General features: G+C 38.8%; 1 protein-coding gene across 4 annotated transcripts in view; it reads left to right on the forward strand.

Moving 5' to 3' along the window:
* The window catches only part of TTBK2 (tau tubulin kinase 2), a 210,421-nt gene that overhangs the window by 47,707 nt on the left and 137,086 nt on the right, over positions 1-25,628 (forward strand). For 2 of the 4 annotated variants that reach the window (XM_049899717.1, XM_049899718.1), the window contains exons 2-3: positions 1,831-1,966; positions 16,464-16,611. In XM_049899717.1, coding sequence (XP_049755674.1) covers positions 1,898-1,966; positions 16,464-16,611 — 217 coding nt within the window. In that variant the 5' untranslated portion in view covers positions 1,831-1,897. Of the gene's footprint in view, positions 1-1,830; positions 1,967-16,463; positions 16,612-25,628 lie in introns of those variants that run through there. The other 2 variants (XM_049899719.1, XM_049899721.1) reach the window with 2 other exon arrangements.

Genomic DNA, 25,628 nt, shown 5'->3' on the forward strand with positions numbered 1-25,628 from the left:
TTTTTTTCCCCCTTCATTTCTAGTTGAGATATATTTTTTCCATTTTCCTCCTGTCTATTTTTTCCCTTGTTTGTATGGTGTGTCTGCTCTCATGTCCCTTCTGGTTGAGTCTTCACTTCTTTTCCTTTCATTAATGATCCTTTCCTGAGTTCTATACATATAGAGAGATTCTTATCAAGGAAACGGCTCACACAGTTGTAGAGGCTGGAATGTCTCAAGTCTGTGAATCAGGATAGAGGCTTCTGCTTTATGTTGCTGCAGGGGCTGGTGAACCCAAGATTGGCAGGTCGTAGAGCAGGGCTCTTGTTCACAGGCTGTGAAGATCCACGAATCCCAAGATCGGCAGATAAGCTGCTAGCTCAAGTCCTAAGAACTGGAGGTCAGAGGAACAGGAGGCAGCTGCGGGATCCAGTGCAGGCAAAAGCCAGAATGTCCATTTATATTCAGATGCAGGCCACACACACAAGGAAATTCCCTTTAAATTGATTGGCTACTCACAGCAGATCCCATCATGGGAATGATCACATATAAACATTGCCAAGTTGACTCACAGTCTTAACCATCACAGTCAGGCTGGAGGCTTCTCTTGATTCGAGTAGCCACAGGGGCTGGCGAACTCAAGATTGGCAGGTCAGAGAGCAGGGCTCTTGTTCACAGGCTGCGAGGACCGGCAGATCCCAAGATGGGCAGACAAGATGGCAGGTAAGCTGCTAGCTCAAGTCCCAGGAAGTGGAGATCACAGGACCAGGAGCCAGTTGCAGAATCCAGAGTGAGCAAAAGCCCACAGGACTTGCTAGTACATCCACTTAAATTTGATGCAGACCACACCCCCAAGGAAACTCCCTTTTACTTCATTGGGTCCTCATAGCAGATCCCATCATGGAGATGATCACATTATATCAGATCTCATCATGGGAGTGAACACATCATCATACAACTGCCAAACTACATAACTGCCCCACCACTGAGAATCATGACCCAGTCAAGATGACAACCTTAACAATCATACTAGGCGTCTCATTCAAGAACTTCTCTAGTTATGATTTATATTGTTCTTGGACACCCTGGTGGCGTAATAGTTAAGAGCTATGGCTGCTAAACAAAAAGTCAGCAGTTCAAATCCACCAGTTGCTCCTTGGAAACCCTGTGGGGCAGTTCTACTCTGTCCTATAGGGTTGCTATGAGTAGGAATTGACTCGACAGCAATGGGTTTAAAGCTTCAGTCATCTTACTTTCCTTTAGTTTGTTCTGTAATATTAGGTTACAGTTTTTATATGCTTCAGGTCATATTTTTTGTGATACATGTTCATTTTCTATAGGTATTCTATCTATGTGACTGTTATCCACTTGGCTATAGTATCATTGTATTGGGTTTGATCAGAGTCATTTTTTGTGGCTCTTGGTTATTTTCTATGTATTTTTAGCATATTTTGTAATATTAACATATTACCTATTAAACTATAAGCTACTCCGAATTAGGTGCTTTGTCTTTTTCTTTAGCAATATGTTATACTTAGGATCGTGGTCTGTGTGTTAAGGTCAGCTGCTACTGATACCATGGTTGTGCCATAGTGTGGCAGTCTCAATTATTGAAATAATATCTCTGTGGTAACCTAATGTCTTTTGCAATGTATAGCTGTTTTGCTGGGCATCTGTAATAGTAAGATAATGTTTTACATGCGGTGAACAGTTGTTGTAACTGAGTTTGTGTTGTTTTTTTAATCCCTGTTCCAATAAAGCAACCTATTTAATATAGAGGATGAATAGTACTTCTTGGTGCTGGATTATTTGTGTTAGTTAACCCTGATATGCCGCTGCTGTTTGTTTTAGTTTAAATGGAAACCGCCCTCGGGAGCTGGATGCCTGTGTAGCTGTTCTGCCATATCAGTGAATTGCAATGAGTGGCGGAGGAGAGCAGCCAGATATCCTCAGTGTTGGAATCCTGGTCAAAGAAAGATGGAAAGTGGTGAGTATGCATCACAGGGGTGTGTGTGGTGTGTGTGTGTGTGTGTGTGTGTGTGTGTACATATGCTGGTAATTTTTTGTATTCTGATACAGTAACAAATAATTGCTTATATGGGTAAGCAGCTATTTTCCTATGATTTAGTTGTGTTTATACCATAATTCTTATTCTTGCTTCATATACTGCATTTTCTTAACCTTTCATAGCTAATATTGAATAAAGTAAAAAGAAAAGTGTATTTAGGGGGAAAGAACAAATGAAAAAAAGCACAGCATATGAAAGTACAAGGAACTGTTTTCTTTTTTAAGTTTTTACTAGGGAAAATTATAAGTATATGTAATAGTATATAAACTGATTTAATGAACCCCTATAGACTCAGGAGAAACTGTGGTGGCGTAGTGGTTAAGTGCAATGGCTGCTAACCAAAAGGTCCGCAGTTCGAATCCACCAGGCACTCCTTGGAAACTCTATGGGGCGGTTCTACTCTGTCCTTTCGGGTTGCTATGAGTTGGAATTGACTCGACGGCAGTGGGTTTGGTTTTTTTTTTTTTTTTTTGACATACTCATGACCCAGTTTAAACAGTCATCAGTTTATGGTCAGTGTTGTTTCATCTGTTTCACCTCCTTCCCAGATTATCTTTTAAGTAAATCTTCTGCCTTCATATTTCTCCCCTTTACATATTTCAGAATATATCTCTAAAAGATAAGCTTTTCTTTTTAAAAACATTATACTACCATTCTTGCCAACCCCCCAAAAAACCCCACTGCTGTTGTATCAATTCTGACTCATAGTGACCCTATAGGACAGAGTAGAACTGCCTCAAAGGGCTTCCACAGCTGTAAATCTTTATGGAAGCAGACTGCCACATCTTTCTCCTGCAGAACAGCTGGTGAGTTCAAACCACCGACCTCTTGGTTAGCAGCTGAGCGCTTTAACCACTGCATCAGCAGGGCTTCTATAATACCGTTATCACACCTAGAAAAATAAAAAAACCAAACCCGTTGCTGTCGAGTCAATTCTGACTCATAGCAACCATATAAAAAGGTAATATTTTCTTAATATCATTAAATATTCAATCAGTTTTCTCATTTTTGTGATTGTTTTGTAAATTATTTTTGATGGTGGTTTGAGTCAAGATCCAAATAAAGTCTTTATATTGCTATTGGTTGACATAAGTTCCTTTTAATTTTTTGGTTCCTCCTCCTTTCTCTCGTTTTCTTTTAATATTTATTGAAGAAACTAGGTCATTTGTCTGTAGAATTTCACATGGTTTAGATTTTGCTGATTGCTTCCATGTGGGGTTAAAATGTTTCTCTGCTGCATGTTATTTTATGTAAATTGTAGTTATATCTAGAGGTGTAATTAGACCTGAGTTCAGGTTTGCTTCTTGAGGGGGGGGATATATTTTTCCTATAAAATATATTTTGAATTTTCACTAGAAATATTTCTGATTGTGCCTCTTTCTCGTGGTGTTAGCAGCCATTGATCATTGTTTATAGCTATTAATTCATTAGGATTGCAAATTGGTGATAGTTTATTATTCCTTTATTAGTTGGAATACATCTATAAAGAGAAATTTCCCATCATCAATTATTTGGTTACCCTGAGATGCAATTTGATTAGGAAGACAGGATAAATGTTTGATTCTTTTCCTTAATTTACTAGTTTTCAAAATAAAGAGCTGATTCCCTAGCATCCTCCAAAAGTGACCAATGAGGTTTTTCTTTTTTTAAAGTATAGCTAAAAATTTATGGATTTAAACATATTTAATGTGTTTCAGTCCCTTGAAATTATTATCTTATTGACAGTCAAATTGTCTCATATTTGGCTAAAGGGACACCCCTTTCAATTTGTCACTTGTTCTTTTGACCTAGTTTTAATAGCCTAGACCTGCACCTGGAATTCATTTTTTTTTTTTTTTAATTGTGCTTTAGGTCAAGGTTTACAGAGCGAACTAGTTTCTCATTAAACAATTAATATACATACCGTTTTGTGACATTGGTTGCCAACCCCACAATGTGTCAACACTCTCCCCTTCTCGACCTTGGGTTCCCCATTTCCATTCATCCAGCTTTCCTGTCCCCTCCTGCCTTCTCGTCCTTGTCCCTGGGCTGGTGTGCCCATTTAGTCTCATATACATGGTTGAGCTGCATGTATTATTATTTGTTTTATGAGGCTGTCTGATCCTTGGCTGAAGGTTGAACATGAGGAGTGACTTCATTGGTGAGTTACAAGAGTGTCTAAGGGCCATACTCTCGGGGTTCCTTCAGTTTCCATCAGACCAGTAAGTCTGGTCTTTTTTTGTAAGTTAGAATTTTTTTTTCCCCCCCAACTCTGTCGGGGACCCTTTATTGTGATCCCTGTCAGAGCAGTCGGTGGTGGTAGCCAGGCCCCATCTAGTTGTACTGGACTCAGTCTGATGGTCACTGTGGTAGTTCGTGGTCTTTTAGTCCTTTGGACCAGCCTTTCCTTGTGCCTTTGATTTTCTTCGTTCTCTTTTGTTCCAAACGGGTTGGGACCAGTAGAGTATTTTAGATGGGTGCTCAGAAGCTTGTAAGACCCCAGACACTACTCACCAAAGTATAAACTATGTTATGCCAGTTGAGCCATATGTCCCCCAAGACCATGGTCCGCAGCCTTCAGCCCGCTAACTTGATCCCTATGGGAGTTTGCATGTGTCTATGAAGCTTCTATGACTTTACCTTAGTCAAGCTGTGCTGGCTTCCCCAGTATTGTGTACTGTCTTTCCCTTCACCAGAGTTACCAGTTACTACTTCCTGTTTTTCCCACCCCATTCTTCCCCTCTCTCATAGCCATCAAAGATTGTTTCTTTCTATGTGTAAACCTTTTCATGAGTTTTTATAATAGTGGTCTCATACCTTGTTTTTCCTTTTGTGATTGACTTATTTCACTCAGTATAATGCCCTCCAGATTCATCTATATTGGCAGGTGTTTCACAGATTCATTATTGTTCTTTATAGTTGCATAGTGTTCCACCGTTTGTATCATAGTTTGTTTATTCGTTCATCTGTTGATGGGCACGTAGGCTCTTTGCATCTTTTTACTATTGTGAATAAGCTGCAATGAACATGGATGTGCATATGTCTATTTATGGGACTGCTCTTCTCTAGGATATGTCCCTAGGAGTGGGATAGCTGGATGGTATGGTTATTTGTTTTACCAGCTTTTTAAGGAAGTGCTGTATCAGTTTCCAAAATGGTTGTACTATTTTACGTTCACACCAGCAGTGCATAAGAGTTCCAGTCTCCCTGCAGCCTCTCCAACATTTGTTGTTTTTTTTTTTTTCTTTTTTTTGATTTGTACCAGTAATGTCGGGGTGAGATGGTATCTCATTGTAGTTTTGATTTGCATTTCTCTAATGGCTTTTTTTTTAATTTAATGGCTAGTGATCTCAAGCGTTTCCTCCTGTCCAGATATCTTCTTTGGTGAAGTGTCTGTTCATATCCTTTGCCCATTTTTTAATTGGATTACTTGTCTTTTTGTTGTAGAGGTGTTGTATTTTCCTACAGATTTTAGAGATTAGACCTTTGTTGGATGTGTCATAGCCAAAAATTTTCTCCCAGTTCCTAGGTTCTCTTTTTACTCTTTTGGTGAAGCCTTTTGATAAGCATAAATGTTTAATTTTTAGAAGAACCCAATTACCAAGCTTACGTTCTGATGTTTGTGTATTGTTAGGGTTGTATTCTATTTATGCCATGTATTAGGGTCTCTAGTGCTGACCCTTTTATTTTCCCATGATCTTTATAGTTTTTGGTTTTATATTTAGGACTTTGATCTATTTCAAATTAGTTTTTGTATATGGTGTGAGGTATGTGGATGGACATCCGGTTTTGCCAGAACCATTTGTCAAAAGGACTATCTTTTCCCCTTTTAGTGGGCTTTGGGCCTTTGTTGAAGATCACGTGACTATGGGTGGATGGATTTACATCTTGGTTCACGATTCTGTTCCATTAGTGAATGTGTCTGTTGTTCTACAAGTACCAGGCTGTCTTGACTACTGTAGCTGTATAATAGTTTCTGAGGTCAGGTAGTGCAAGGTCTCCTACTTTGTTCTTCTTCAGTAATGCTTTACTTATTAGACCGGGAATCTTAACATTTCTCCAAGACTGTTTATTTCTTAAAGGAGCTATTTTTGTTTTGAATATATTAAATTATTTTTTATTACTGCTCAATCTCTTGTCAACCAAAGATTTGTTCCATTACCAAGCTTTGAAAAGCTATTCTCTTGGTTTCCTTAATCTATCAACAAATTGGAAAAAGAAGTCTCTTCATTTAGAAATAAAAATTTTGTTTTTATGGTACACATTGTGTTTTATTGATTAGGTAGATCAGTAGGCTTTAAGCATTTACTTGACCAAATAATAAGAAAAGAGTTATGTCATCATCAAGGACTGGTGCAGGAAGATTCCAGCAGTTGATAATCTTTTATGGTAGTCAGGCATGAATGTTGCTTTGGTTAGGGCATTATACTAAGTGCTGTGATAGGAGATGGCTGTTCTCAGGTAGCCATATCTAAAGGTGACAATTGAAGCTATCATGCCTGGCATGATTCCTTTGGCCTGATAGTTAGAGCTAATAAATGTGTGGCACTTGTCCCCAAATTTTTGGAGGCTTAGAGGCATTTTTAGTAAGAAATCACAGGCTCATTATTAAGGCTGGTATTTTATTTATCAATTAATATGTAAACATAACATCAAAATTTAGGATCTTATAACAATCATTTTGTTTTTCTTATAATTTTGTGAATTAAGAATTTGGGAGAAAGTTGACTGAGTGGTTTGTTTCTTGAACTTGTGGCAACAGCAGAGTGGTTGGGTTGGAGAATCCATTTCCAAGATGGATTCTTTACCTACTTGCTTGGTGCCTTGGGGCTCCTTAGCCACATCTCCCCCTCAACTTGGCAGCTCATTTTCTAGGGTTTCTCCACATGGTTGCAGCTTCTCACAACGTGGTGGTCTTAGAGTGGTGACACTTACATGGCAGCTGGATTTCAAGAGACAGGAAAACTGAATCTACTAGGCTAGTTAAAGGCTATCCTCTCAGGATATGGGATGTGTCACTTTGCCATATTCTGTTGGTCAAAGCAGTTACAAGTTTTCCCCAGATTTAAAGGGCGCGGAAATGGACTCTACCTCTTGATGGGGGAGTGCCAAGGTCGTATCGCAGACGAACAAAGTGAGTGGGAGATGTTGTTCTGGCCATCTTTGGAAAATACAGTCTGCCACAAATGATCACAGCCTTAACCCATTCTTCCTATAATCTGCATACACCCATTATACAACCCATCTCTGTCACTTTGCCTCATAAGCATTGATGGTTTCTTAGAGCTTTGTCAAGGTTAATAAAAGCTCAATAAAATAAATTAATGCTGTATTAATGCTCAGGTAACATTATAGAAATAGACTAAGGAGAAAAACATTTCTGTCAGCCTAGTATTTCATTCTGTCGTTTGATAAAAATGCCTCTTCCGTACTGTTATGAGGCTTTTCGGTTAAACTAAGCTCTGTTTAACGAACAAAGTGCAAAGAATTATAAATATCAATCACGGTCCAACGAAGAACAATTTATTTAGCTAAATGGTACTGGAACTTTTTTTTTATTTTATTTTTTATTGTGCTTTAAGTGAAAGTTTACAAATCAAGTGAGTCTCTCATACAAAAATTTACATACACCTTGCTATATACTCCTAATTGCTCTCCCCCTAGTGAGACAGCCCGCTCCTTCCTTCCAGTCTCTCTTTTCGTGTCCATTCTGCCAGCTTCTAACCCCCTGTGTCCTTCTGTCTCCCCTCTAGATGGGAGATGCCAACATAGTCTCAAGTGTCTACTTGATCCAAGAAGCTCATTCTTCACCAGCATCTTTTTCTATCCCACTGTCCAGTCCAATCCCTATCTAAAGTGTTGGCTTTGGGAATGGTTCCTGTCCTCGGCTAACAGAAGATCTGGGGGCCATGACCACCAGGGTCCTTCTAGTCTCAGTCAGACCATTAAGCCTGGTCTTTTTACGAGAATTTGGAGTCTGCATCCCACTGCTCTCCTGCTCCCTCAGGGGTTCTCTGTTGTGTTCCCTGTCAGGGCAGTCATCGGTTGTAGCTGGGCACCATCTAGTTCTTCTGTTCTCAGGCTGATGTAGTCTCTGGTTTTTGTGGCCCTTTCTGTCTCTTGGGCTCATAATTACCTTGTGTCCTTGGTGTTCTGCATTCTCCTTACTCCAGGTGGGTTGAGACCAATTGATGCATCTTAGATGGCAGCTTGCTAGTGTTTAAGACCCCAGACGCACTCTCCAAAGTGGGGAGCAGAATGTTTACTTAATAGATTTTATTATGCCAATTGACTGAGATGTCCCATGAAACCATGGTCCCCAAACTCCCGCCCCTGTTACGCTGGCCTTCGAAGCATTCAGTTTATTCAGGAAACTTCTTTGCTTTTGGCTTCGTCCACTTGTGCTGACCTCACCTGTATTTTGTGTTGTCTTTCCCTTCACCTAAAGTAGTTATCTACTGTCTGATTAGTGAATACCATTCTCCCACCCTCCCTCCCTCCCCCGGCTCGTAACCATCAAAGAATATTTTCTTGTCTGTTTAAACTATTTCTTGAGTTCTTGTAGTAGCGGTCTTATACAATATTTGTCCTTTCGCAACTGACTAATTTCACTCAACATAAGCCTTCCAGATTCCTCCATGTTATGAAATGTTTCACAGATTCATCACTGTCCTTTATCAATGTGTAGTTTTCCATTGTGTGAATATACCATAATTTATGTATCCATTCATGGGCACCTTGGTTGCTTCCATCTTTTTGCTGTTGTAAACAGTGCTGCAGTGAACATGGGTGTGCATATATCTGTTCATGTGACGGCTTTTATTTCTCTAGGATATTTTCCAAGGAGTGGGATTGCTGAATGGTATGGTAGCTCTATTTTTAGCTTTTTAAGGAGGCGCCAAATCGATTTCCGAAGTGGTTGTACCCTTTTACCTTCCCACCAGCAGTGTAGAAGCGTTCCAGTCTCTCCACAACCTCTCCAACATTTATTATTTTCTATTTTTTTGGAGTAATGCCAGCCTTGTTGGAGTGAGATGGTATCTCAGTGTAGTTTTGATTTGCATTTCTCTAATGGCTAATGATCGTGAACATTTCCTCATGTATCTGTTAGCTACCTGAATGTCTTCTTTAATGAAGTGTCTGTTAATATCTTTTGCCCATTTTTTAATTGGGTTATTTGTCTTTTTGTAGTTGCGTTTTGCAGTATCATGTAGATTTTAGAGATGAGGTGCTGATCGGAAGTGTCGTAGCTAAAAACTTTTTCCCAATCTGTAAGTAATCTCTTTACTCTTTTGGCGAAGTCTTTGGATGAGCATATGGGTTTGATTTTTAGGAGCTCCCAGTTATCTAGTTATTCTTCTGCATTCTTAATAATGTTTTCAATACTGATTATGCCATGTATTAGGGCTCCTAACGTTGTCCCTATTTTTTCTTCCATGATCTTTATCATTTTAGATTTCATATTTAGGTCTTTGATCCATTTTGAGCTTGATTTTGTGCATGGAGTGAGGTATGTGTCTTGCTTCATTTTTTTTGCAGATAGATACCCAGTTATCCCAGCACCATTTGTTAAAAAGACTGTCTTTTCCGCATTTAACTGTTTTGGGGCCTTTGTCAAATATCAGCTGCTTATATGTGGATGGATTTTTGTCTGGATTCTCAATTCTGTTCCATTGGTGTATGTATCTGTTGTTGTACCAGTACCAAGCTGTTTTGACTACTGTGGCAGTATAATAGGTTCTAAAATCAGGTAGAGTGAGGCCTCCCACTTTCTTTTTCTTTTTCAGTAATGCTTTATTTATCTAGGGCCTCATTCCTTTCCGTATGAATGTGGTGATTTGTTTCTCCATCTCATCAAGAAATGTCATTGGAATTTGGATCAGAACTGCATTGTGTCTATAGATCGCTTTTGGTAGGATAGACATTTTTACAATGTTAACTCTTTCTGTTCATGAGCAAGGTATGTTTTTCCACTTACGTAGGTCTCTTTTGGTTTCTTGCAGAAGTGTTTTGTAGTTTTCTTTGTATAAGTCTTTTATATCTCTGGTAAGATTTATTCCTAGATATTTTATCTTCTTGGGGCAACTATAAATGGTATTGATTTGGTGATTTCCTCTTCAATGTTCTTTTTGTTGGTGGAGAGAAATCCAACTGATTTTTGTGTATTTATCTTGTATCCTGATAATCTGCTAAACTCTTCTATTAGTTTCGGTAGTTTTCTCGAGGATTCCTTAGGGTTTTCTGTGTCATCTGCAAATGGAGATAATTTTACTTCTTTCTTGCCAATCTGGACGCTTTTTATTTCTTTATCTAGCCTAATTGCTCTGGCTAGGACCTCCAGCACAGTGTTGAATAAGAGTGGTGATAAAGGGCATCCTTGTCTGGTTCCCGATCTTAATGGGAATGTTTTCAGGCTCTCTCCATTTAGGATGATGTTGGCTGTTGGCTTTGTATAAATGCCCTTTATTATGTTGAGGAATTTTCCTTCTATTCCTATTTTGTTGAGAGTTTTTATTATGAAATGGGTGTTAAACTTTGTCAAATGCCTTTTCTGCGTCAATTGATAAAATCATGTGATTCTTGTCTTTTGTTTTATTTATGTGGTAGATTACATTAATTGTTTTTCTAATGTTGAACCATCCCTGCATATGTGGTATGAACCCCACTTGGTCATGGTGAATTATTTTTTTGATATGTTGTTGAATTCTATTGGCTAGAATTTTGTTGAAGATTTTTGCATCTAAGTTCATGAGGGGTATAGGTCCTTAATTTTCTTTTTTTGTGGTGTCTTTTCCTGGTTTTGGTATCAGGGATATGCTGGCTTCATAGAATGAGCTTGGGAGTATTCCTCCCTTTTCTATGCTCTGAAATACCTGTAGTAGTAGTGGTGTTAACTCTTCTCTGAAACTTTGGTAGAACTCTGCAGTGAAGCCGCCTGGACCAGGGCTTTTTTTTTGTTGGGAGTTTTTTGATTACCTTTTCAATCTCTTCTTTTGTTATGGGTCTGTTTACTTGTTCTACCTCTGTGTTAGTTTAGGTAGGTAGTGTTTCTAGGAATTCATCCATTTCTTCTAGGTTTTCAAATTTGTTTGAGTATAGTTTTTCATAGTAATCTGATATGATTCTTTTCATTTCAGTTGGGTCTGGTGTAATATCACCCATCTCATTTCTTACTCAGGTTATGTGCTTCCTCTCCTGTTTTTCTTTTGTCAGTTTGGCCAATAGTTTATCAATTTTGTTGATTTTTTTCAGAGAACCAGTTTTTGGTCTTGTTAATTCTTTCAGTTGTTTTTCTGTTTTCCATTTCATTTATTTCTGCTCTAATTTGTATTATTTGTTTTCTTTTGGTGCCCGAGGGTTTCTTTTGTTGCTCTCTTTCTTTTTGTTGAAGTTGTAGGGCTAATTCTTTGATTTTGGCCCTTTCTTCTTTTTGAATGTGTGCATTTATTGATATAAATTGACCTCTGAGCACTGCTTTTGCTGTGTCCCAAAGGTTCTGATAGGAAGTGTTTTCGTTCTCATTGGATTCTATGAATTTCTTAATTCCATCCTTAATGTCTTCTATAATCCAGTCTTTTTTGAGCAGGCTATTGTTCAGTTTCCAAGTATTTGATTTCTTTTTCCTGATTTTTCTGTTATTGATTTCTACTTTTATGGTCTTATCGTCAGAGAAGATGCTTTGTAATATTTCAGTGTTTTGGATTCTGCTAAGGCTTGCTTTATGACCTAATATGTGATCTATTCTAGAGAATGTTCCATGTGCACTAGAAAAGAAAGTATACTTGGTTGCCATTGGGTGGAGAGTTCTGTATATGTATATGAGGTCAAGTTGATTGATCGTGGCATTTAGATCTTCTATGTCTTCACTGAGCTTCTTTCTGGATGTCCTGTCCTTCACCAAAAGTGGTGTGTTGAAGTCTCCTACTATTATTGTGGAGCTGTCTATCTCACTTTTCGATGTTGATAGAGTTTGTTTTATGTATCTTGCAGCCCTGTCATTGGGTGCATAAATATTTAATATGGTTATAACCTCCTGGTATATTGTCCCTTTAATCATTATATAGTATCCTTCTTATCCTTTATGATAGATTTAACTTTAAAGTCTCTTTTGTCAGAAATTAATATTGCCACTCCTGCTCTTTTTTGATTGTTGTTTGCTTGATATACTTTTTTCCATCCTTTGAGTTTTAGTTTGTATCTCTCCGTGAAAGGTGTGTCTCTTGTAGGCAGCATATAGATGGATCGTGTTTTTTAATCCATTCTGCCATTCTCTGTCTCTTTATTGGTGCATTTAGTCCATTTACATTTAGGGTAATTATGGATAGGTATGAATTTAGTGCTATCATTTTGGTGTCTTTTTTTGTGTGTTGTTGACAGCTTCCTTTTCCCACTTAATTTTTTGTGCTGGGTAGATTATCTTTATATACTGTCTTTTCCTCATTTTCGTTGTTGAGATGATTTGTGCTGAGTCTCTATTTTTTCTTGTATTTTATTTTGATGTGTAGGATCGTTTGTCGCCTTTGTGGTTACCTTATTATTTACCCCTATTTTTTTAAATCTAACTTTTATTTCTTTGTATCGCCTTGTCTTCCTCTCCATATGAAAGATCTATGACCACATTTCTTAAAAAAAAAAAAAAAATTTTTTTTTTTTAGTCCTTCTTTATTGTTTTAATGTTGTCTTCTTTTATATAATAACATCGCTGTTTCCCTGTTTTGAGCATTTTTTTATCTTGATTTATTTTTGTGATTTCCCTGCCTCAGTTGACTTCTGGTTGCCCTGCCCAGTGTTCTAGTCTTGGGTTGATACGTGATAATATTGATTTTCTAACCAAAGAACTCCCTTTAGTATTTCTTGTAGTTTTGGTTTGGTTTTTACGAATTCCCTAAACTTCTGTTTATCTGGAAATGTCCTAATTTCGCCTTCATAGTTGAGAGACAGTTTTGCTGGATATGTGATTCTTGGCTGGCAATTTTTTTCCTTCAGTTTTTTAAATAAGTCATCCCATTGCCTTCTTGCCTGCACGGTTTCTGCTGAGTAGCCCAAGCTTGTTCTTATTGACTCTCCTTTGTAGGTGACTTTTCTTTTATCCTTAGCTGCTCTTAAAATTCTCTCTTTATCTTTGTTTTTGGCCAGTTTGATTATAATATGTCTTGGTGAGTTTCTTTTAAAATCTACCTTATGTGGAGTTCGATGAGCATCTTGTATAGATATCTTCTCATCTTTCACGGTATCAGGGAAGTTTTCTGCCTAACAAATCTTCAACAGTTCTCTCTGTATTTCCTCTTATCCCTCCCTGTTCTGGTACTTGAGTCAGTTGTAGGTTGTTTCTCTTGATAGAGTCCCACATGATTCTTAGGGTTTCTTCTTTTTTAAAAATTCTTTTATCTGATTTTCTTCAAATATATTGGTGCAAAGTGCTTTATCTTCAAGTTCAGAAATACTGCCTTCCACTTGCTCAATTCTGCTTCTCCCCCTTTCTATTGAGTTGTCTAATTCTGTAGTTTTATTGTTAGTCTTCTGAATTTCTGATTGCTGTCTATTGATTCTTCCAGCTTATTAAAATTTTCAGTATGTTCCTTAATAACCTTTTTAATTTCTTCAACGACTTTATCTTTGTGTTCCTTGGCTTGTTCTGCATATTGCTTGATTTCCTTCCTGATGTCTTGAAGGGTTGTTTATATTAATCTTGTGCATTCTGCCTCCGGTAATTCCAGGAATGCACTTTCGTCTAGAAGATCCCTTGATTCTTTGTTTTGAGAGCTTGTTGAGATGATCATGGTCTGTTTCTTCATGTGACTCGATATCGACTGTTGTCTCCGAGCCATCTATAATTTATTATATTAGTTTATTTTATGATTGCTTACTGTGTCATAGCTTCTTGCTTTGTTTTGTTTTGATATGTCCAAATTGGTTGCTTGAGTGAGCTAGTTTGATTATTTTCACCTTTGGAGCTCTGATGTCCTGTCCCCAGATTGCTATTGCTGTTATTGGGTACATCAGTCTAGGATTTCAATCACTTTTTTTGTATGAATTCAGCTCAGGTGTCCAGGTAGTTGGTCAGCATGTGTGTAGTACAGGCTCTGTCCTACAGTCTTAAGGGGGCAGGAGTGATTGGTGTAGGTACTCGTATGTGATTGCAACAGGGGGGGTCATGCTCTGAACAAGGCAGGGGGCTGAGAATTTTTCCCCAAGTGTCTCTGAGGAAAGCGTGTCCCTGTTCCCTAGAGCATACAGGTGGGTGGGTTCTGCAGATGGACCATGGGCACCCAGTGATTTTGGTAGTAAGGACTGGGAGTTACCATTTATCCCTGGACCCCTTCCGCAGGTGGCTGGGTGACCTGAGTGGAGCCACCAGTCATAGGCCCCTGATGTGGGTAGGTGAGGACCCTGTTTAATAGGCAAAGGGGTGTCAAACATCAAACACCCACCTCCCCACCACACAGCTAAAACAGTTGTAGTTTGCCAACAAGGGTCTATTCTCCTGAAACAGGCTAACACAGGTCCACGCAGAGGGGAAAGGTACTCAAAGTACATGGACTGTTTGTGCCTGGACAGGAGCCGCTTCTGTCCTGAGCTCCCCAGCTTAGTGGAGCTGGCAGATTATCTTTTCGTCCAATTGTGTATTTATTCCGCCTTCAGGACCTGGAGGATGACTCTGGGCACTCGTTCAACTTTTTTTAAATCCTAAATTCTCCCTGTAGTTTCTCATGATATCTTCCCATCATGAAACCAAAATAAAGGCTATGGCTCAGATGTATAAAGCAATAAATTATTAAGCAATAATTAAATAGTTACCGTGTTGCCAAATCCTATGGTGGACACAAAGGAATAGAACAAGTGGCCTTCTCTTTGAGGAAAATAAGTTTCACTGTAGTAATAGAACATTTACAATGATAAACAACGTAAGAGTTAAGACCCCTGGTGGCACGGTGGTTAAGAGCTTGGCTTCTAACCAAAAGGTCGACAGTTTGAATTCACCAGCTTGTCCTTGAAAACCCTATGGGGCAGTTCTATTCTGTCCTATAAGGTCTGTTTGAGTCGAAATTGGCTTGATGGCAGTGGTTTTGGGGGTTTTTTTTGGTATAATGTATTAATACAAGTGCTATCTGAGGTGTTTGTCCTAGTAAAATGATGAATGATTAAGCAAAAAAATTCCTATGAATCAGTAAAAGATTCAGGGGAGAAAGAAGTGAGACTTGATCTGGGGCCTCTTGGGCTGGTGAGGATTTAGGACCATTTTAGAAAATGGAAGAAGGCTAACTTTTACTGTATCTCCCTTGAAGTATATTACCATCCCAATCCCAGCTTTTCAGAGCCCTGCAGGTCTAGTTGTCACTAGTTCTTTAGGACTTGCTTGTCATACTCAGAGAAGGATCCTGATATTCCCCAGCTAAGCTAGCACACTTTACTGGGAGGAGCATTTTTTGTTGAAAGTGCTGAGTTTGATTAGAGTTCACTCTTATTTCGGTAAATAGATGGATATAGTGAGCTCTGGGATACTTTGGAACAGGAGCTTTCGGCCTTTCTCTGGAGCCTGTGAGATACCTCAGACCAAACCAAAAATCCACAACCATTGCTGTCGAGTCGATTCCGACTCATAGTGACCCTATAGGACAGAGAACAACTGTCCCGTAGGGTTTCTGAATAGCGGCTGGTGGTTTTGAACTGCTGACGTTTTGGTTAGCGGCCGAGTGCCTAACCACCAGAGCTCCTCAGAAAACAAACAAACAAAAACCCTAAACCCAGTGCCGTTGCCGTTGAGTTGTTTCTAGCCCATCAGAGAGGAGGGTAAATAGTGCTGAGAGGACTTGGCTTTGGGTGCCTCACACCATGCCCATACACATCTCAGCCAGATTGGCTCCAGATAAGATTTCAGTTGGCAAAAAGAGCTCATGGCTAAAAAAAAGTCTGCAAATTACTGCCTTAGAATTAAAACAGGAAATCTGGTTGTTCAGTGGTATTTATGGGAAGTGATGCTTTCAGGTACTGCTTTTTTTTTTTTTTTTTTTTTTTAATTACATTCCTGATACTGGCTGTAAACCAAATTTTAAAATTGTGGCTAAAATAATTTCTTTACTTTTTGTGGACAAACCTATGTGAAAAGGTTTCGATGTTATCTCCAGGCATTTGTTTTCTTCTTGGAATATACATAGTTTGACAATGATGGAGAGAGACCTGGCACACTGCTCCCCCAAAAATTATGGCCTAAGAAACCCAATGGGGCAGTTCTGCTCTGTCATATAAGGTTGCTATGAGTCAAAAATCAACCCAGCAGCACCTAACAGCAATAACAAGTTTAACAGTATTGAGATCTTTTATCATAAAATAAGGATGGTAAAGTTATGTATTATTTTCTAAATATGGAATGACTTGGTTTTCAACTAGAACCTTCTCGTAATTTTGTGTGTGTGTTCTCATTTTATTTCCTGTGCAGTTGAGGAAGATTGGGGGTGGGGGCTTTGGAGAAATTTACGATGCCTTGGACGTGCTCACGAGGGAAAATGTTGCACTGAAGGTGGAATCAGCTCAACAACCAAAACAAGTCTTGAAAATGGAAGTTGCTGTATTGAAAAAATTACAAGGTAAGTTGCTTTGTATAATATGCCAAATAATTTATAATTCAGTGGTATCTTTCTGAAACCTGATTACATCTCTGATCACTAATTGAGGACTCTGGTGTCAGCTAGATATAAACATGCTGGCATTTTTCTCTTGGAAATTTTTATCGATAGCTAGTGGTAGTATAAATATGTAATTACTTAGAATAATTGTACTTTGGGAATTCCTTTTCATAGTGAGTCAAGATGAGAGAGAGCGAATTAGCAGAAACATTCTACTGCTTTAAAAATTACTGTCAAAAGTCGATTGTGGTGAACTTTGTCTTTTAAAAAATATATATTTTTTAACAACCAAACATAAATACCTCTGAGTTGTTTCTGCTGTGTTTCTTAAACATGTGTCTTTGAATGTTGAACTTTTTTTTTTTAAGCTTTAAATGCTTGTATTGGAAATTATTTTATGGATAAAATAGAATATAAACAACTTTAAAAGACCTGGTTGGTAGTCAGTGACTGGTAAAATGAACAGTTAAGGCACACTGCGTCCTCTATTCTGTTATGATGAAATAATTTGTTATAAGTTAAAATGAATTTTGGTTTACTCATTTTCTTTTAAATTTTATTGTGCTTTAAGTGAAAGTTTGTAGCTCAAGTTAATTTCTTATACAAAAATTTATACATATGTTGTTATATGACATTAGTTGCAATCCCTATAATGTGACAGCATACTGCCCCTTTCCACCCCGGGTTTCTGTGTCCGTTTAACCAGTTCCTGTCCCTCCCTGCCTTCTCATCCTGCTTCTGGGCAGGGGCCGCCCATTTGGTCTCTTGTATCTGATTGAACTAAGAAGCACACTCTTCAGGAATGTTACTTTATGTTTTATAGTCCAGTCTAATCTTTGTCTGAAGAGTGGACTTCAGGAATGGTTTTAGTTCTAGATTAACATCAGACCATTAAGTCTGGTCTTTTTATGTGAATTTGAGTTTTGCTTCACACTTTTTTCTCCCGCTCTGTCAGGGACTCTCTGTTGTGTTCCCTGTGAGGGTGGTTATTGATGGTAGCCAGGCACCGTCTAGTTCTTCTGGTCACAGGCTGATGGAACCTCTGGTTTACGTGGCCCTTTTGTCTCCTGGGCTAATATTTTCCTTGTGTCTTTGAAGTTCTTCATTCTCCTTTGCTCCAAGTGGGTTGGGAACAATTGATGCATCTTAGGTGGCTGCTCACAAGCTTTTAAGACCCCCATATGCTACTCACCAAAGTGGGATGCAGAACATTTTCTTAAGAAACTTCGTTGTGCCAGTTGACCTAGATGTTCCCCAAAACCATGGTCCCCAGGCCCCAGCCCCGGCTACTCTGTCCCTCAAAGTGTTTGGTTGTTTTCAGGAAACTTCTTAGCTTTTGCTTTAGTAGAGTTGTGCTGACTTTCCCTGTATTGTGTGTCGTCCTTCTCTTAACCTAAGGTGATTCTTGTCTACTCTCTAGTTAGTGAATACCCCCTCCTTCCTCTCCACCCTCGTAACCATCAAAGAATGTTTTTTTCTGTGTTTAAACCTTTTCTTCAGTTCTTATAATAGTGGTCTCATACAATATTTGTCCTTTTGCGACTAATTTCACTCAGCATAATGCCCTCCAGATTCATACATGTTGTGAGATGTTTCGCGGATTCATCGTTGTTCTTTATCGTTGCGTAGTAGTCCATTGTGTGTATGTTCCATAATTTGTTTATCCATTCATCTGTTGAGGGGCATACTCATTTCTTTTTGTAGGGTTTCTGTTTCTGAATTTTTATTTCTTGCTCCAAATCTTCAATCTTGCTGTTTTTATTAGTTAACTTTTGATTTAGTTCTTTTGTCAAATGTTCGTAATCAGCTATTCCATATTCATCAGTGTGGTTTGTTGGGCATCCTTTCTATCCAGTTCTAATTCTTGCATGGTTTTCTGAAGCTGTTTCTTTTCCTTTTGAGATTGTAGCCGAAGTTCTTCAAGTTCACTTAGAGTGCTGGCTTGTTCCTTCATCTTCTCTTTCTCTGAAATTTTTCAGCTTCTCTTTGTCTGCTATTGCCTTGGCTCTTTGCATTTCTGAAATCTGTAATACTTTGGCATTAGGCTATAGTGTCTCAGTATGAGCCAGGAGATCTTCGTTGTCCGAATTTTTCACATGGAACAGTTGAATTCCTTAATTGTTTTGTAAGGTCTTCTCTATGCTGCTCATAATTATTAGCACGATCTTTTTCCACATCCAGCTGCTCTGACTGCTTATCATATTCTCAAAGATTCTTACAGTTTTCTGCTCCTTGAATGAGATCTCTCATGCAGATAGCCAAGTGATCATTTTCTGATGGAACAGATTCAAGTTCTTCACTTAGAGCCTGGGCCTCTTTTCTGCTAGAATCAGGTTCTTTCTTTGCCTCCATATAAACTAGCTTTATTTTATTTTTCTCCACTTTTTATTTGGATTCCTTCTCAGATTTTCTGTTTTTCTTCCAGCTCTTTTACTGAAGAGGTTTGATAGTTTTTTGCAGAAAATGATTTCTCTAAGGAATTCTTTAGTAATGCCAACTCTTTTCTTCTTGAAATTCAGATTCTTATTGTTCTAGTAATGGTCTTAGATTTTCATGTTCCTTTAAAGATGATTTTTCTTTTTCATTATGAATTTAATTTTTGCTGTATAACAATTTTTGAGATGCTTCTTCAAGTTGAATTACAAGATCCTGGTTTTCAAGTCTTGTTTTTTCATTAGCGTTTTTCACTTCTAGAAGATCAAATGGCAGGGCCTCTTTTTTTGATAGGGTTTCTTCTAACTCTTTCTTTAGGAGCACTTTCTCATAGTCTTCTAGTAAAGCCCTAAGTTCCTCACATTGAACTATGTGCTCTTCTTGAGTGTGCTTCATCTCTTTCTCTAATTCTGATGCCCTTTCCTTGGGGTCAGATTGCCCAATAAGCCAGGTAAGCACATGCTTGCCTTGCTTACTGGGTGATTCCTCCCTGTTGTTCAAGCAAACACTGCCCAGGTGTTGCTGCGAAGGTATTTTATAGATGTCAATCTGTCTGATTGCCCAGTAAACAAGGTAAGCACTGGTAGCATGTGTTTCCCTTGCTTATTGGGTAATCGACCCTGCCTTTTCATCATATTGAGAAGCTTGTTTTTCCTCATTCATTTTTGCTAAGGACTCACCTATATCTTTTAGGACATTTATAACATCTTGCTCTTAATTTTCTTCTGAAACTTTTGACTCCATCTATTCAAAAAACCATGCAACTGAGTCTTGACAAATAACTTCTGAAGTTGCTCATTTTCAGTTTACTTAAATTATCTCTCTCTTTAACTGTTAACTGAAATTTCTTTTCTAACTTAGTAGTCTGCTCTTTAAGGCTAACATCCCCTTCTTTTTGAGACAGAAAAGCTTCCAAATTGCTTCTAACTGGCTCTTTTCTACTTCTTTTAATTAGTGGTATCTTCTAATTGCTTTTGCAGATAAAAAATTTGCTCCTCAAAGGCTGGCCTCATTTTCTGAATCTCATCTTGCAGTTTTTTAACATTATTTTCAGAGTCACTCTGAAATTTAAGGTGTTCTGAAAGCTCTGATTGTTTATTTCATTGTTTCTTCCAGTTCCTTTTGCAAGCTATCTTTATCTTGACGGTGTTTAGAATGTACTGCTAGTCATTCATTTTCCAAATTTTCAGTTTCTTTCATGTACTTTCTCTGTGATTGTTAAAACTCCTTGTGCAGATCTTCCACCTTAGTTACAGAATCCTCAGTCTCTTGCTTCATTTTAACATTTTCTTTCTGTAGTGCAAGATGCTGTTGCCTAGTCTCAGCCTTTTCTGGAACTGATCTAGCCGTTCAGTCAATGCCTTAATAATATCATCAGTTCCTTCAGCAACTGGTTTGGATCTGAGTTCTTCGATGTCTTTCCCCAATCCTGTACAGCTTGACTTAGCTTTCCGTATTAGTGTCACCTGCGTGTTGGCAAACTTGATGAAATCTTTCTTGGGCAATGTTGCCAGCGGTTGCTGTTGAGTTGATGCTGACTCTGGCGGCCCCATGTGTTTCAGAGTAGAACAGTGCTCTGCAGAATTTTTAGTAGCTCTGATCTTTCTTTTTCTTCTGATCTTTCAGAAGTAGATCACCAGAAGTAGATTCCTTGGTGCCTCTGGGTACATTTGAATTGCCAGCCTTTCTTAGATTTCTCAGTTCCCACTACTCATCTTGAACAGGTTCCTCCGTAGGTGCCTGCTGTGGCCCTGCAGCCCCTGCTGCTGATGACACCGCTGTGTCATTTCCATCTGCCTAGATGTTAAACATGTTCTAATCTCACTAAGCAAACTATCTTCAAATCACAATTCAAAATGGATTCAAAATAATCCTATTTGTTATATGTTGATTCTTGTTAACTTCGGTTTCATAGGATATCTCTTTCTGGCCCTGCTGTCAGTTTTGAGGTCCTTTTTAGTATTTGGGTTCCTGGTTTTTTACTGTAAGGACAGCTAATTTTTTTCTGGCATCAATTCGATGATGGGAAACCCTGAGTGCATTGCTAGTTTGTGTTTATCTTTGTATTTTCAGTTTAATGACACACTCTGATATCTGATATTACTGATATTTAAATGTTTGATTTGAATCAAAATTAAATAGAGGCTATAAGGACATTAAAATTATCTTGTTAAGCTCCAGAAGGTTTGATATTGTTGTGGAACATTTGTTACCTAGAGTTTAGTACTAACACAGAGCAAAGGCAGGTGTACAATATAGTTAGTGGAAATAAAAGGGACAAGATGGTATGTAGCCTTGGACCTACAAAGTCGTGGCTCTGCAGTCTCTAGTGCGAATGTGTTTCCTTTGTGAACCCCTTATGTTTGAAATTCTGATATATTAGTTTCTATTAAAGGAGCTCTAGTGGCGCAATAGTTAAGTGCTCAACCGCTAACCAAAAAGTCAACAGTTTGAACCCATTAGCCCCTCTACAGGGGAAAAGACTTGAAGATCTACTGTGTAGATTATGGCCTAGGAAACTATATGGGGCAGTTCTGTTCTGTCATATAGGGTTGTGGTGAGCTGGAATCAACTTGACTGTACACAACAACAACAGTTTCTATTAAATAAATGAAATGTGTATTACATAATTCCAGCAAAGTTTATTCTTTTAATCATTGCCTTTTGCCCTAAGATTTCCTAATATCTGAGCTTCTCTGACAGCATTGTACAACACTGTCAGTGATAGGATAATATCCATACGCCTACAAGGAAGACTGGTTAATATGACTATTATTCCAATTTATGCACCAACCAGTAGGGCCAAAGATAAAGAAATAGAAGATTTTTATCAGCTGCTGCAGTCTGAAATTGATTGAACATGCAATCAGAATGCATTGATAATTACTGGTGATTGGAATGTGAAAGTTGGAAACAAAGAAGAAGGATCATTAGTTGGAAAATGTGGCCTTGGTGATAGAAATAATGCAGGATATTGAATGATAGAATTTTGCAAGACCAATGACTTCTTCATTGCAAATACCTTCTTTCACCAACATAAACGGCGACTATACACATGGACCTCGCCAGATGGAACACACAGGAATCAAATTGAGTACATCTTTTTTTTTTTTTTTTTGTGGGAAGAGACGATAGAAAAGCTCAATATCATCAGTCAGAACAAGGCCAGGGGCTGACTGTGGAACAGACCATCAGTTGCTCGTATGCAAGCTTAAGCTGAAACTGAAGAAGATCAGAGCAAGTCCACGAGAGCCAAAATATGACCTTGAGTACCTCCCACCTGAATTTAAAGACCATCTGAAGAATAGATTTGACACATTCAATACTAGTGATGGAAGACCAGATGAGCTGTAAAATGACATCAAGGACATCATCCATGAAGAAAGCAAGAGGTCATTGAAAAGACAGGAAAGAAAGAAAAGACCAAGATGGATGTCGGAGGAGACTCTGAAACTTGCTCTCGAATGTTGAGCAGCTAAAGCAAAAGGAAGAATTGATGAAGTAAAAGAACCGAACAGAAGATTTCAAAGGGCATCTCGAGAAGACAAAATCAAGTATTATAATGACATGTGCAAAGAGCTGGAGATGGAAAACCAAAAGGGAAGAACATGCTCAGCGTTTCTGAAGCTGAAAGAACTGAAGAAAAAATTCAAGCCTTGAGTTGCAACAGCGAAGGACTCTGTGGGGAAAATATTAAACAACCCAGGAAGCATCAAAAGAAGATGGAAGGGATACACAGAGTCATTATACCAAAAAGAATTAGTTGATGTTCAACCATTTCAAGAGGTGGCATATAATCAGGAACCTATGGTACCGAAGGAAGAAGTCCAAGCTGCTCTGAAGGCTTTGGCGAAAAACAAGGCTCCAGGAATTGATGGAATATCAATTGAGACGTTTCAACAAACAGATGCAGCACTGGAGGTGCTCACTCGTCTATGCCAAGAAATATGGAAGAGAGCTTCCTGGCCAACTGACTGGAAGAGATCCATATTTATGCCTATTCCCAAGAAAGGTGATCCAACCGAAAGTGGAAATTATAGAACAATATCATTAATATCACACGCAAGCAAAATTTTACTGGAGATCATTCAAAAATGGCTGCAGCAGTATATTGAAAGGGAACTGCCAGAAATTCAGGCCAGTTTCAGAAGAGGACGTGGAACCAGGGATATCATTGCTGATGTCAGATGGATCCTGGCTGAAAGCAGAGAATACCAGAAGGATGCTTACCTATGTTTTATTGACTATGCAAAGGCATTCGACTGTGTGGATCATAACGAATTATGGATAACATTGGGAAGAATGGGAATTCCAGACCACTTAATTGTGCTCTGGAGGAATCTTTACATAGATCAAGAGGCATTTGTTCAGACAGAACAAGGGGACACTGATTGGTTTAAGGTCAGGAAAGGTGTGCGTGAGGGTTGTATTCTTTCACCATACCTATTTAATCTGTATGCTGAACAAATAATAGGAGAAGCTGGACTATATGAAGAAGAATGGGACATCAGGATTGGAGGAAGACTCACAACCTGCATTATGCAGATGACACAACCTTGCTTGCTGAAAGTGAAGAGGACTTGAAGCACTTACTAATGAAGATCAAAGACCACAGCCTTCAGTATGGATTGCACCTCAACATAAAGAAAACAAAAATCCTCACAACTGGACCAGTGAGCAACATCATGACAAACAGAGAAAAGATTGAAGTTGTCAAGGATTTCATTTTACTTGAATCCACAATCAACAGCCATGGAAGCAGCAGCCAAGAAATCAAAAGACGTGTTGCATTGGGTAAATCTGCTGCAAAGGACCTCTTGAAAGTGTTGAAGAGCAAAGATGTCACCTTGAAGACTAAGGTGCACCTGATCCAAGTCATGGTGTTTTCAGTCTCATCATATGCATGTGAAAGCTGGACAATAAATAAGGAAGACCGAAGAAGAGTTGACGCCTTTGAATTGTGGTGTTGCCAAGAATATTGAATATGCCATGGACTGCCAAAAGGACGAACGAATCTGTCTTAGAAGAAGTACAATCAGAATGCTTCTTAAAAGCAAGGATGCCAAGACTGTATCTTACATACTTTGGACATGTTGTCAGGATGGATCAGTCCCTGGAGAAGGACATCATGCTTGGCAGAGTACAGGGTCAGTGGAAAAGAGGAAGACCCTCAACAGGGTGGATTGACACAGTGGCCGCAGCAATGGGCTCAAGCATAACAACGATTGTAAGGGTGGGTCAGGACTGGGCAGTGTTCCGTTCTGTTGTGCAGAGGGTCACTGTGAGTCAGAACCAACTCGACAGCACCTAACAACAACAAGTTTCTCTACCAATAATTTGGTTACAGCATGTTGCTAATAAAATTATAGCTCTGTTTAGTGGTCATTTTTTAGCCCAAACTTAGCTAAACTCATATAACATGGGAAATTAAGAAGACAGTGCATAGATCAGCATCCATTGTTACTACTAGGGGGAAAAAAAAAAAAAAAAACTGGAGAAGCTAGAGAAAAGATAGCTGTCTCCTTTTCTTTTTCCTATTTTTTTTTTCTTTGTATTTCTCTCAAGAGCTATTCTCAACTCGGTGACATAGAGGCCACAAACAGGTGCTAATGAGCTACCTGTTTCTGAGTTACACAAATCCCAGGAGATCTATTCTACCTTCAGGCAACCCTGTCAGGGTATGTGAGCACTAACTTGGTCTAGACAGTGCCACTTTACCCATCTTTCTCCTTCTGGGCCTTGAGGGAACCCTGGTGGCACAGTGGTTAAGAGCTTGGCTGCTAACCAAAAGGTCGACAGTGTGAATCCACCAGCTACTCCTCGGAAACCCTACGGGGCAGTTGTACTCTGTCCTTTAGGGTCGTTATGACTCACGCTTCAGGGCGAGGCAGGATACAGGTCTGCAGCCCCTTCAAGAGGTTTTCCTGCCTATCTTGGTCATAATTTACTCAGAATCCTAAGTGATAAGGCTTGAAGATCAGTTTAGTACAGTTTGATGGATGGATTGGAGATGCTTGGATGCTAGCTTTTTCTTCTATTTTATCTTTCATACTATGACCTAAAATGTTTTTCCTGCCCACTTACAATCACATGACATTCTATTCCTCAGTCACTTCACTTTCCAAAAAGAAATCTGTATCCTCTAGTCTATTTCAGTGAGATGGCCTTGACTCTTTTCTTGTCTTCCTAACGTATGCCTTTGGCATATTTATGCCCAACAACTTCTTTTTGTTGAGGGTGCTTTGGAGTCTAGACCCTGTGGATAACATTTTTATGGGGCTAAGTCGACGGCACTGGGTGTTTTGGGTTAAGCTGCTCTTGCCTTTCTGATGGCATGATAACTTCCTGTTTGGTTCCAACAAAAAGGCTAAGTGTATAAAAAAAGGGTATATAACCAGAGGCTAACCTTTTACAGGAGCCCTAGGGGCACAGTGGATAAGAGCTTGGCTGCTAACCAAAAGGTAGGCAGTTCTACTCTGACCTGTAGGGTCGCTATGAGTCAGAATTGACTGGATGGCATTGGGAACACTTTATAGTACAGGAAG

This window comes from Elephas maximus, chromosome 10 (genome assembly GCF_024166365.1).
Source record: "Elephas maximus indicus isolate mEleMax1 chromosome 10, mEleMax1 primary haplotype, whole genome shotgun sequence".
In the NCBI taxonomy this organism is placed as follows: Eukaryota; Metazoa; Chordata; class Mammalia; order Proboscidea; family Elephantidae; genus Elephas; species Elephas maximus.